This window comes from Babylonia areolata, chromosome 22 (genome assembly GCF_041734735.1).
Source record: "Babylonia areolata isolate BAREFJ2019XMU chromosome 22, ASM4173473v1, whole genome shotgun sequence".
In the NCBI taxonomy this organism is placed as follows: Eukaryota; Metazoa; Mollusca; class Gastropoda; order Neogastropoda; family Buccinidae; genus Babylonia; species Babylonia areolata.
In genome coordinates, this window is record NC_134897.1 from 2,052,824 (window position 1) to 2,067,823 (window position 15,000).

The following is a 15,000-nucleotide window of genomic DNA, read 5'->3' on the forward strand; positions in this document are numbered from 1 at the left end:
CCAAACCAAAAATGGACCTCCATAGCAACATCGTCATCATCATCGTCATCCTCCTCCTCCTTCATCGTCATCAATATAAAAAACAGTTGTCTCTGAATGGTTTGGTCGTAGCTATTGCTGTCAGCCTATCTGTCTCTCTGGCGTTCTGTCTCTCTGTCACTAAGAGCTGGGGAAAAAAGATCAGGAATGGAAACATTGTAATGTGTATTCATCATCTTTTATTTATAGTTTATCTTAGTCCTTTTTTTTTCCAATTTGTCTTTTGTGTGAATTTTTTTGTATCAGATATTTTATAAATGAAAAAAAAAGTGTATATTATATCGTTTTATTTTAGTTGTGTGTATTTCATTCTTGCGGCACTGGGTAAGTTCTCAAAGCCTGACCACTGTCCGTTAGGTCAATGCTCATGTCAGGCATCTTGGTAATCAGGAAAAAAGAAAGTTTAGTCCAGTCAGATTTTTTTTGAGGTGGTGGTGGCCAAGGTTGCAATATTAGTATCTCATAACGAACATGTTGCATCAGTCTTCAGCCTGTGTCTTCTGAAAGCCTCACTGCATTCTAAATTAATGCAGGTTGGTCTGTATTTGTGCTGTAGTTTATCTCAATTATTACCTGCAACAGCAACAAGGAGAACACCAATCATTGTCATCATCGTCATTATCATCGTCGTCGTTGTCATCATCGTTGTCATCATCATCATTCATTCATCACACTTCACTCACATCATAATCATGCACATATTCATCGACCGACTAAAGTTTATCCAGAGGTAAAAATCAGAGGGTGTACCACTTCAAGGTTAGTGTCACCGTGGGCCATGTGAAGCGAGGGAATCGGAACAAGAAGAAGAAGAAAAAAGACAGGCAGCATGTTGTGTTTGTCTGAAGTGCAGTCCAGCAAGGAGTCAGCCTGTCTGCCAAGATGTCTTTAGAATTCTGTCTGTTTTTCCTTCGTTGCAAAAAAGGGGGACTACTTTTTTTCTGCTTCGTATATCACTCCGCCTGCCTGTGAGGCAGCTCACATGGTTGAGAGGAGCGAAGTGGCACTGATTTGTTAGTGACTTTAGTTGTTGTTGTTTTCCTGTATTATTCTTATCATCATCATCATCAACATCATCATCAACAACATTACTGTTATAGTTATTATCATTATTATCATTACTAGTAGTAACATTCTTATCATTATCATTGTTAGTAGTAGTGGCAATAGTGGTGTCATTATTATTATTATTATTATTATTATTATTATCAATAGCTGCTGCATGAAAAGAGGAGAGTGGTGGGTGGGGAGATGTTATTTGGTATTTTGGAGCTTCAGGGTTCATGTACCTGTATTTGATTCTTTGTATGTATGTATGTATGTATGTATAGATGAATGTATGTGTTTAAGTATGTGTGTATGTATGTATGTATGTATGTATGTATAGATGGATGGGTGTTTGGATGGATGGATGGATATATAGATGGATCGATGGATCGATGCATTATCGATGTAAGGATGTTCCATTTTCAATAATGATATGAAGTCTCATACTGAGTAACTGGACACACACACACACACACGCACACACACACACACACACACACACACACACACACACACACACACGCACGCACACACACACACACACACACACACACACACACACACACACACACACACATTTTTAGGTGATTTCTTAATACTAATTAAATCAACAGGTTTTCTGAATGGGCGATGCCTTGGTCGACTGGCTTTTAAAACATCATTTACAACTCTGAAATCAAGAACAAGTGTAGATGTAGGGATGGGAGGAGGAGGAGGAGGACGGGGGGCGGGGGGGGGGGGGGGGGGGGTGAGAAGGGACGAGGGAATCAGACTAATCGCCTAATCGATACATCAGCCACAAACAGTCAGCCCCGCTCTAGCTGGGAACTGAATACAGAGGTCCCGGTGAAGAAGCACATGTGTGGCACGATGCCTCAGGCTTGTGTGTGGAGCAAGTGCCATTCATCAGGAACCCCGCGTGTTGGACAGCCTGTCTTGCCGCTCACATGCCTGTGGAAGGGACTTTTTTTTTTGTTTTGTTTTTTGTTTGTTTGTTTTTTGTTGTTGTTGTTGTTTTTTTTACATCGCTCCATTTGAGACGATGATTACAAGACTGCGAGAGTGAAACACACACACACACACACACACACACACACACACGTACACGAGCGCGCGTGCGCACTCACACGCGCGCGCACACGCACACACACACACACACACACACACACGTACACGAGCGCGCGTGCGCACTCATACGCGCGCGCACACACGCACACACACACACACACACACAGACACGTACACGAGCGCGCGCGCGCACTCACACGCGCGCGCGCACACACACACACACACACACACACACACACACACACACACACACACACACACACACACACAGGCATTTGGTTTATCGGACAGAACGTTGATATCTTCCGGCCATTACCGAGTTAAAATCAGATGATGGTGATATAATTGTTAACTTGATCTGTTCTTTGACGTTCTAGATCTTTTTTTTTTTTTTTTTTTTTTCTCTTTCTTGTTTTTTTTCCTAAATTCTTTTCTTTCATTTCTTTCTTTCTTTTTATTTCGTCGTTCTTTTCTTCTTCTTTCCTCCTTTTTTTTTTTTTTTTTTAAATTATCCTTTTTTTAAGTAACAGAATACATTAATATCAGAGGGACATTAACTCTCTCCATACGAACGGCGAAAGAGACGACGTTAACAGCGTTTCACCCCAGTTACCATCATCAAAATATTGTAGAGCGGAAGGCTCTTATACTGAAGAGGCGAATGTTGACAAAGAATACCACAATTCTGACGACGAAAGCTAAAGGTTGGGTCATTCAGACACCCACTGGACATCCGAGGGGTCCGTGTTGAGGAGAAGAGAGGACTGGCCGTACTGTGTGAGTTAAAAACAAGATTTGACATGCATTACGAAACGTAAAGTGGTAATACATCAAAATAAAGAGGCTGGTCTTTCATATTTCGCTTTACAAAACAATGCACCAAATACATAAACAGCAAAGTGCTTTCAATAAGAACATATATTTCTTGCGAAATAGCTATTCTTCAATCCTTAATTGACACACTGTACATGTCAGTCGCTATTTGATAGGGCAGAGGGAAAGAGAATAACTTATTGTACATTATTTAAAGCATAAATGGGAAAAAAAAAAAAAAAAAAAAAAAAAAAAAAAAAAAATATATATATGATACATAATTATGATATTTCGCATATTTGATGCAAGAGGGAACAGTTCGGATACAGAACTTTATGATGATGTGAATAAACCAGCTGGAGAGTAAAGTCTTTCTTTCTTTCTTTCTTTCTTTCTTTTATTCAATTTCTCGATTTCGTTTCATTCATTCTTTTTTTTTTCTTTCATTTTCTGTTTAAACTCGTTCTCCCTTTCTTTAGGTCTGGTTGGTTGTGTTTTTTTTTTGTGTGTGTGTTTTTTTTGTGTTTTTTTGTCGCCATAGTTCTGTTGTCAGACTTTCAGTCCACGTCTACTGTTTGCTGCTGAGGATTAACTGGAGCCACGCTTGCCATCTTTGGAGAGAAGAAGAAGAAGAGAGAGAAAAGAAATCTGTTATTATTTCCTCCAATCTCTGGCCTCTAGCCATCTTCCCCTCAATTCCCACACATGTCTCCCTTCATCCCCTCCCTTATCTTTTCAAGCTTCTAAGGCGGAGGGGTGGGGGTGGGGGTGGGGGGTGGAAGGGGGGGGGGGCGGGGTGAGGGGGGGGGGGGAAGAAACATGTAAAAATACGAGGAAGGTTTGTTTCTAAAGAATGTTTGTATCTGAATTATGAATGACACACTCAACAGAAAGTTTTCTTGACAGAGAAATCACTTGAACATTTCAGCTGTCTCTCCCAACCTTATTCAGCAAAACTCAGTTTGTTTTCAGTAGTTCATTCTTTGTTCCTTTCTTTTTTTCATGGCAGAAGTGGGCGCTAAAGGGGAACAACTGATCATCTACAACGTCAGCCGGATGTGTGCTGACGTGTACCAGTGCATCGCTGACAACGGTGTGCCCCCAGCCACCAAACAGGAGTTCATCGTTGACGTCAACTGTGAGTACCTCTCTGTCTCTGTCTCTGTCTCTGTCTCTCCCTCTCTTCTTTTCCCCATATATGTTTAAAAAGAAACCCAATATACTCGCTTAATTTTGTGTTGTGCACCCTATCAAAGGCGATGACTGGATGAAAAAAAAAAGCAAAAAAAAAAAAAAAAAAAAAAAAAAGCAGTGCTCATCTGTTATCCTCGGAAGTAAAGAACTTGTCCCTGTCTTGTCTCTTTGTGGGACATAAGAAAATCGATATGTTTGTCTTTACAGAAATAATTTGAATACTTATAAAATGTAGTTCCAGTCAGTAGATGGTCAAGTACAGAAATATCACGATGTGAGAGTTCTGAAAAATGTACAGAACTTAGCGTTAGATAAAAGCGTATGTAGACATCATGTCCACTTCAAGGTAATATTTCATGTTTTGTGTTGATCATGAGGAGAGACCACGTGTCCTGATTATGTGAAAAGAATGTGGAGAAGCCACATGTCCTGGTTATGTGAAAAGAATGTGGAGAGGCCACATGTCCTGGTTATGTGAAAAGAAGTTGGAGAAGACATGTCCTGGTTATGTGAAAAGAATGTGGAGAGGCCACGTGTCCTGGTTATGTGAAAAGAATGTGGAGAGGCCACATATCCTGGTTATGTGAAAAGAAGTTGGAGAAGACATGTCCTGGTTATGTGAAAAGAATGTGGAGAGGCCACGTGTCCTGGTTATGTGGAAAGAATATGGAGAGGCCACATGTCCTGGTTATGTGAAAAGAATGTGGAGAGGCCATATGTCCTGGTTATGTGGAAATAATGTGGAGAGGCCACATGTCCTGGTTATGTGGAAAGAATGTGGAGAGGCCACATGTCCTGGTTATGTGGAAAGAATGTGGAGAGGTCACATGTCCTGGTTATGTGAAAAGAATATGGAGAAGCCACATGTCCTGGTTATGTGGAAAGAATGTGGAGAAGACACATGTCCTGGTTATGTGAAAAGAAGGTGGAGAAGCCACATGTCCTGGTTATGTGAAAAGAAGTTGGAGAAGCCATGTCCTGGTTATGTGAAAAGAATGTGGAGAGGCCACGTGTCCTGGTTATGTGGAAAGAATATGGAGAGGCCACATGTCCTGGTTATGCGAAAAGAATGTAGAGAGGCCATATGTCCTGGTTATGTGGAAAGAATGTGGAGAGGCCATATGTCCTGGTTATGTGGAAATAATGTGGAGAGGCCACATGTCCTGGTTATGTGGAAATAATGTGGAGAGGCCACATGTCCTGGTTATGTGGAAAGAATGTGGAGAGGTCACATGTCCTGGTTATGTGAAAAGAATATGGAGAAGCCACATGTCCTGGTTATGTGGAAAGAATGTGGAGAAGACACATGTCCTGGTTATGTGAAAAGAAGGTGGAGAAGCCACATGTCCTGGTTATGTGAAAAGAAGTTGGAGAAGCCATGTCCTGGTTATGTGAAAAGAATGTGGAGAGGCCACGTGTCCTGGTTATGTGGAAAGAATATGGAGAGGCCACATGTCCTGGTTATGTGAAAAGAATGTAGAGTGGCCATATGTCCTGGTTATGTGGAAAGAATGTGGAGAGGCCACATGTCCTGGTTATGTGGAAATAATGTGGAGAAGCCACATGTCCTGGTTATGTGGAAAGAATGTGGATAGGTCACATGTCCTGGTTATGTGAAAAGAATGTGGAGAAGCCACATGTCCTGGATATGTGAAAAGAATGTGGAGAAGCCACGTGTCCTGGTTATGTGAAAAGAATGTGGAGAAGACACATGTACTAGTTATGTGGCCACGCCGCTATACTTTCCCTTTTTTGTCACTGTGAACGGCACATCTCCAGAGCAGGTCGGCGGAAAACAAAGACAACGGTACAGAAACAAAGAACATGAAGAGAAATGACAACACTAAAAGAGTACAAAGAGCCACAGAACAAAGGCGTTTTCTTTCACGGGAACAGAATGATCAATGACCACACACACACACACACACACACACACACAGACCACGGGTGGTGCCCCTAAGCTAGAAGTGAGCGCTGCAGGATGGTGAAAGAGAAACGATTTACACCTTGTCCTCTGGCACCCTTCATCCCCACCTCTTTCTGTCACTTCACACGCCAGCAGTCAGCCTGCAAATAGCCCCCCCCATCCCCACCCCCACACCCACACCCCTCCCCCACCCACCTCCCCCTCCCCACCCCCACACCCCCATCACACAGTACTCTGGGAACTGGCAACTGCAGTGACAAGCCATTCACACGGCGCTCACATTGAGGACTTAATACACAGTAGTAGGCGTGCAGGACAGCTATTTTTTGGTATCTATATGAGGACAAGAATGAAAAGATATACTTTGTGCACTTTAAGAAAGAACAGACAAATGATGCTTACACACACACACACACACACACACACACACACACACACACACACACACACACACACACACACACTTTCATCTATATTGATTGATTTCTTCCTTTCTTTCCTTCCTTCCTTCCTTCCTTCCTGTTTCGTGTCTTTTCCCATTCCTCATTCAGAAACAAAAGGCATTCCATCTCCCTTTCTATATTTCTTTTTTAACTGTTTTGTTTTCTTGATCTTTCTTTCTGGTTTCCATCTGTCGCTGTGACTGAAGTGGTTTGCTGCTGGTGGGTGGTGGTGGTGGTGTTCATGCTGCTGTTGCAGTGTGAGTTGAACTATAAATCACAAACAGCAACCACACAGGAACAACCCCGAACAGACCACCACCCCCAAAGAAGAGCCAAGAGCCAGCGAGGACACCCCCTCGAACTGCCAGCCAGGACTCCCCCCCCCCCCCCAACCAGGACAGCCCCCCCCCCCAACCAGGACAGGGCGCCCCCCACCACCCAACCAGGACAGGGCGCCCCACCCCCCAACCAGGACAGGGCGCCCCCCCACCCCCCAACCAGGACAGGGCGCCCCCCCACCCCCCAACCAGGACAGGGCGCCCCCCACCCCCCCACCAGGACAGGGCGCACCCACCACCCAACCAGGACAGGGCGCCCCCCCACCCCCCCACCAGGACAGGGCGCCCCACCACCCAACCAGGACAGGGCGCCCCCCCCCCACCAGGAAAGGGCGCCCCCCCTATTGTGGATCATCGCCGCTGGGACAAAAAAAAAAAGACATCGCGAGGACCAGTCTCGGACCGACAATCAGGACTCCACCACCCGCACACAGCCAGGACACAGCACGGACCGCGGACTTCACGGCGGCCAGCACACAACAAGGACCCTCCCCGAGAAAGACCACAGGACCAACGCCTTGACCACGCCACACCCCCTTTGGGAAAGACCACAGCTACGAACAACTTGACCTTAAGGGCTTTAAGCCGACAGGTCGTTAAACTCCACACTAATGAAAACAAGAGAGGCAAGGCCTTCAAGACTCACTTGTGATAAATTAAGTCCCCTAGCATTAATTACAGAGTAATTTCCCTTTTTTTACTATCTGCACCAAAACGTTTGCAAAATAAATAAAACTTCCATGCTTAGCAAAAGAAGTTCCTGTTTGAACAAAAAATGATAATAATGACTCCTCTTGTTGTTGTGTCAGAATAAGAGGTCAAAGTGCCAAGTTTAGAGAATACAAAAAATATAAATATAACAGTAAATGCAGTTTGCATATAGTTAGGCTTCTTTTTTTAATTTTTTTGTGCCCATCCCAGAGGTGCAATATTGTTTTAAACAAGATGACTGGAAAGAACTGAATTTCTCCTATTTTCATGCCAAATTTGGTGTCAACTGACAAAGTATTTGTAGAGAAAATGTCAATGTTAAAGTTTACACCGGACACACAGACACACGGACACACACACACACACGGACACACACACACACACACACACACACACACAGACAACCGAACGCCGGGTTAAAACATAGACTCACTTTGTTTACACAAGTGAGTCAAAAATGAAAACACACAGATCTTCTTCCTCTTCTTCTTCTTCTTGTGATGTTGTGTTGTTTTCTTTTCAGTTTTCGTTCCAGTTTCAGTTTCTCAAGAAGGCGTCACTGCAATCCATACACGCTACACGACATCTGCCAAGCGAATGGCTGACTAGCGGAACAACCCAACGTGTAGTCAAGCCTTGAGTGCATACATATATGTTTGTGTATATGAATTTCTCCTATTGAGATAATAAAGTATTCTGCATTCTGTGTACCCATCACAGTTTTGCCAGAGGACAAAACGCATGTTGCCATGAGTTCATTTCTCGGTGCGCAATGTGCGTGCTGCACACGTGACATGGGTTTCTCTTTTCCATCCCAATAACAAGACGCTCAGTTTGACCCTCCAGTCAGAGTTTGGAGACAGGGCGATAACAGGAATCGAACCCAGACCCTCCCGGACACTGCATTGGCAGGTAAGCGTCTGAACCATTTTGCCAGCTTCTTTTCTAATGTTACGGTATTCAGTCTGACAGCCAGACAGCTCTCAAGACGCTCGACAGTTTTCTCCTTCCGATCAAGCGTGTTTCGATTCGAAAACGCTCGCACGCGCGTACCTCCATCACCTTCCTTCCTCACACCCGCACCCAACCACCCACCCACCCACACACACACACACACACACAAACACCCCCTTCCCACCTCCTACACGCTCACGCATGCACGCGCGCACGCATACACACACACACACACACACACACACACACACACACACACACACACACACACACACACACACACACACACACAAACACACACACACACACACGCACAAACGCACAATACTTCCCCCGTCACACTAAAAAAAGATGATCAAGCAAAAAAACAAGCACAGATAAACAAGAAAGAAAGAAGAAAACAAACAAACAAACTAAAAAAAAAACCAAAAAACCCAAACAAACAAACAAAAAACATGCATTGAAATAATATTTTCTAATTGGAATAACAAAGTTTTTTGGTTTCGTTTTTAATGTCTGTGTTACACATGATTCAGATGTAGTGAAACGCCTTACTCACATCACCATGTTGACGAATATCAATATCTGGTAATTTGAAAAACAGTCTGCCACATGATCTACATTGCTGTTTACATCATTGGCCACTTTGCCTTCAAGTCCAACCAAGCGTGATATAAAATAGATCGTGGACGCCTCCAAAATAGCCGGAAGTGTCCTATCACTGCAGAACAGATCGCTCGATCAGACCCAACTGTCCTTTCTGAAAACAGAAGGACTGCTTTCCGCCTTGCCACTTTGCCTTCAGTCCAACCAAGCGTGATATAAAATAGATCGTGGACGCCTCCAAAATAGCCGGCAGTGTCCTATCACTGAGGAACAGATCGTTCGATGAGACCCAACTGTCCTTTCTGAAAACAGAAGGACTGCTTTCCGCCTTGCCACTTTGCCTTCAGTCCAACCAAGCGTGATATAAAATAGATCGTGGACGCCTCCAAAATAGCCGGCAATGTCCTATCACTGAGGAACAGATCGTTCGATGAGACCCAACTGTCCTTTCTGAAAACAAAAGGACTGCTTTCCGCCTTGGCTCAGTTTGGGATGAACAGTGGAAGGTTTGAACCCAAGGGAGAACAGGAGGAAAGGCCCAAAGAGCTGTGTGATGTGGCTGCTGTGTTGTTGTGGTCAGGATGTGTCCAAGGAGAATGCCACTGTGATTTGGATTGATTTTATAACGATGATGATAATGACAATGCTGATGGTGCTGACGGTAATATGTTAATAATGATTAGTATAATTATAATAATGTAATAATAATGATGATGGTGAAAGTGATAATGATAGTAGTAGTACTAGTACTACTACTACTGCTGCTGCTACTACTACTAATGATATAATGATAATAATGATGATGATGATAATGATGATAATAATAATGATAACAATAATGATGATGATGATGATGATGATGATAACAATAATGATGATGATGATGATGGATGCTTTTTGGGCGCTTTCTACCTTAGAATGAGCTCAAGGCCCATTGCAATAAACATAATGCACATACACACACGACATTACTTAAAACAAGAAGGAAACAAGACAGGCAAGGCCTTCAAGGCTCACTTGTGATACACTTTTAAAAAAATCCAAGCTTTTTATGTATTGAGTATAATTTCAAAATGTAATGTTTAAGATGAGAAAGATCAGTTTAAAGCGAATTAAGTCCCCTAACATTAATTACAGAGTAATTTCCCTTTTTTACTATCTGCACCAAAACGTTTGCAAAATAAATAAAAATTCCATGCTTAGCAAAAGAAGTTCCTGTTTGAACAAAAAATGTTAATAATGACTGCTCTTGTTGTTGGGTCAGAATATCAGATCAAAGTGCTAAGTTTAGAGAATACAAAAAATATAAATATAACAGTAAATGCAGTTTGCATATAATTAGGCTTCATTTTTTGTGTGTGTGTGCCCATCCCAGAGGTGCAATATTGTTTTAAACAAGATGACTGGAAAGAACTGAATTTTTCCTATTTTTATGCCTAATTTGGTGTCAACTGACAAATTATTTGCAGAGAAAATGGCAATGTTCAAGTTTACCACGGACATACAGACACACAGACACACAGACACACACATACACACACACACACACACACACACACACACACACACACACACACACACACACACACACACACAGACAACCGAACGCCGGGTTAAAACATAGACTCACTTTGTTTACAAAAGTGAGTCAAAAAAGAATCAACCAGTTTCTGCCAACAATTGCAGCAAGTCCTAAACAACATCACAACAAATTGCAATGACATCAGTTAGGATGGTTGTTCACAAGGCGAGAACATGGCAATGCACGGAAACAGCTTTTGTGAAATTTTTGCATTAGTTTTATTGTTTGTTTTCTTCCATTTTGCTCTTCTATTTCATGTGTGCGTTTGAACGTTGCCACAGAATGTGGATGGACATTTCCCCCACTCTAACTGCCCCCTCCTGCACTGAACGCCCCCTTTCTCTCCCCATTGTTTTCCATGAAGGATCTGTTTCTGGAACTGCTTGGATCGACTGTGGCGGCAGCGGCGCAGCGGCCATTTTGCTCCATGCCGGCCAAAGGGCAGATAAACCCCGCTGGGAGCAACAAGAAATGGCTCGCCATATTTCCGAACGCCGGAAGAATGTCCTTTAAGATAGCTAATCGGCCTTTGGGACAATAGAACGCAGAAGGATTTCGTCTGATTCAGAACTGAAATGGGAATACAGACTGCTGATCAATAAGAGAAGGGAAGCATAACTCAATATAAACTTTTTGTTTCGTTTTTCCTTTACTTGACGTCCAATAAACCTCCTGCAAAATGAGAAAGATTGTTGATTTTTCTTGATATGCATGATTATAAAAGAAAAAAGAAAGATAGAAATAGTTTTACAAACACATTTCTTTAATTGAAAACTGAAACATACTTGGTCCTTATAGACGTTTAATCCTCTTGGATTGGATGAGTGTAAAATGACCTTCGGCAATATCTCTCCATTCTATACCAAACACCGAAACCCTGCCACGTTAAACTATACTTTATCCTTAAGTGCTATAACGATGACTGACAACACAGTGAAACTCTGCCACGTTAAACTATATCCTTCAGTGCTATAACGATGACTGACAACACAGTGAAACTCTGCCACGTTAAACTATATCCTTCAGTGCTATAACGATGACTGACAACACAGCGAAACCCTGCCACGTTAAACTATATCCTTCAGTGCTATAACGATGACTGACAACACAGTGAAACTCTGCCACGTTAAACTATATCCTTCAGTGCTATAACGATGACTGACAACACAGTGAAACTCTGCCACGTTAAACTATATCCTTCAGTGCTATAACGATGACTGACAACACAGTGAAACTCTGCCACGTTAAACTATATCCTTCAGTGCTATAACGATGACTGACAACACAGTGAAACTCTGCCACGTTAAACTATATCCTTCAGTGCTATAACGATGACTGACAACACAGTGAAACTCTGCCATGTTAAACTATATCCTTCAGTGCTATAACGATGACTGACAACACAGTGAAACTCTGCCATGTTAAACTATACCCTTCAGTGCTATAACGATGACTGACAACACAGTGAAACTCTGCCACGTTAAACTTTATCCTTCAGTGCTATAACGATGACTGACAACACAGTGAAACTCTGCCACGTTAAACTATATCCTTCAGTGCTATAACGATGACTGACAACACAGTGAAACCCTGCCACGTTAAACTATACTTTATCCGTCAGTGCTATAACGATGACTGACAACACAGTGAAACTCTGCCACGTTAAACTATATCCTTCAGTGCTATAACGATGACTGACAACACAGCGAAACCCTGCCACGTTAAACTATACTTTATCCTTCAGTGCTATAACGATGACTGACAACACAGCGAAACTCTGCCACGTTAAACTATATCCTTCAGTGCTATAACGATGACTGACAACACAGTGAAACTCTGCCACGTTAAACTATACTTTATCCTTCAGTGCTATAACGATGACTGACAACACAGTGAAACTCTGCCACGTTAAACTATACTTTATTCTTCAGTGCTATAACGATGACTGACAACACAGTGAAACTCTGCCACGTTAAACTATATCCTTCAGTGCTATAACGATGACTGACAACACAGCGAAACTCTGCCACGTTAAACTATATCCTTCAGTGCTATAACGATGACTGACAACACAGCGAAACTCTGCCACGTTAAACTATATCCTTCAGTGCTATAACGATGACTGACAACACAGTGAAACTCTGCCACGTTAAACTATATCCTTCAGTGCTATAACGATGACTGACAACACAGCGAAACCCTGCCACGTTAAACTATATCCTTCAGTGCTATAACGATGACTGACAACACAGCGAAACCCTGCCACGTTAAACTATATCCTTCAGTACTATAACGATGACTGACAACACAGTGAAACTCTGCCACGTTAAACTATACTTTATCCTTCAGTGCTATAACGATGACTGACAACACAGTGAAACTCTGCCACGTTAAACTATATCCTTCAGTGCTATAACGATGACTGACAACACAGCGAAACTCTGCCACGTTAAACTATACTTTATCCTTCAGTGCTATAACGATGACTGACAACACAGTGAAACTCTGCCACGTTAAACTATACTTTATCCTTAAGTGCTATAACGATGACTGACAACACAGTGAAACTCTGCCACGTTAAACTATATCCTTCAGTGCTATAACGATGACTGACAACACAGTGAAACTCTGCCACGTTAAACTATATCCTTCAGTGCTATAACGATGACTGACAACACAGTGAAACTCTGCCACGTTAAACTATACTTTATCCTTCAGTGCTATAACGATGACTGACAACACAGTGAAACTCTGCCACGTTAAACTATATCCTTCAGTGCTATAACGATGACTGACAACACAGTGAAACTCTGCCACGTTAAACTATACTTTATCCTTAAGTGCTATAACGATGACTGACAACACAGTGAAACTCTGTCACGTTAAACTATACTTTATCCTTCAGTGCTATAACGATGACTGACAACACAGCGAAACTCTGCCATGTTAAACTATATCCTTCAGTGCTATAACGATGACTGACAACACAGTGAAACTCTGCCACGTTAAACTTTATCCTTCAGTGCTATAACGATGACTGACAACACAGTGAAACTCTGCCACGTTAAACTTTATCCTTCAGTGCTATAACGATGACTGACAACACAGTGAAACCCTGCCACGTTAAACTATATCCTTCAGTGCTATAACGATGACTGACAACACAGTGAAACCCTGCCACGTTAAACTATATCCTTCAGTGCTATAACGATGACTGACAACACAGTAAAACTCTGCCACGTTAAACTTTATCCTTCAGTGCTATAACGATGACTGACAACACAGTGAAACTCTGCCACGTTAAACTTTATCCTTCAGTGCTATAACGATGACTGACAACACAGTGAAACTCTGCCACGTTAAACTTTATCCTTCAGTGCTATAACGATGACTGACAACACAGTGAAACCCTGCCACGTTAAACTATATCCTTCAGTGCTATAACGATGACTGACAACACAGTGAAACTCTGCCACGTTAAACTATATCCTTCAGTGCTATAACGATGACTGACAACACAGTGAAACTCTGCCACGTTAAACTATATCCTTCAGTGCTATAACGATGACTGACAACACAGTGAAACTCTGCCACGTTAAACTATATCCTTCAGTGCTATAACGATGACTGACAACACAGTGAAACTCTGCCACGTTAAACTATACTTTATCCTTAAGTGCTATAACGATGCACTCCACTGACTGACAAAACAGAGTGAAACCCTGATATGTTAAACACTGTCCTTAACCCTCTTCATGCTAACGACAAAAACGGTAACGAAGAGGTGGTTGAAGAAAGAGTACCGTGTTTGTGACGACCAAGCCTTAGCCAGGGCCATTCAGACAGCCACTGGACATCAGATGGGGTCTGTGTGTTGGGGGGAAAGGACAACACTACAGGCTGGGCCATTCAGACAGCCACTGGACATCAGATGGGGTCTGTGTGGGAGAAAGGACAACACTACAGGCTGGGCCATTCAGACAGCCACTGGACATCAGATGGGATCTATGTGGGGGAAAGGACAACACTACAGGCCATTTAGACAGCCACTGGACATCAGATGGGGTCTGTGTGGGGGAAAGGACAACACTACAGGCTGGGCCATTCAGACAGCCACTGGACATCAGGTGGGGTCTGTGTGGGGGAAAGGACAACACTACAGGCCATTCAGACAGCCACTGGACATCAGATGGGGTCTGTGTGTTGGGGGGAAAGGACAACACTACAGGCTGGGCCATTCAGACAGCCACTGGACATCAGATGGGGTCTGTGTGGGGG

The 15,000-nt window shown here is 42.8% G+C and overlaps 1 protein-coding gene across 1 annotated transcript in view; it reads left to right on the top strand.

Annotated features, from left to right (window-relative positions):
• LOC143297485 (lachesin-like) overlaps positions 1–15,000 on the top strand; it is an 89,765-nt gene that overhangs the window by 42,773 nt on the left and 31,992 nt on the right. Inside the window, exon 5 of the mRNA XM_076609884.1 lies at positions 3,977–4,105. Coding sequence (XP_076465999.1) covers positions 3,977–4,105 — 129 coding nt within the window. The remainder of the gene's footprint in view (positions 1–3,976; positions 4,106–15,000) is intronic.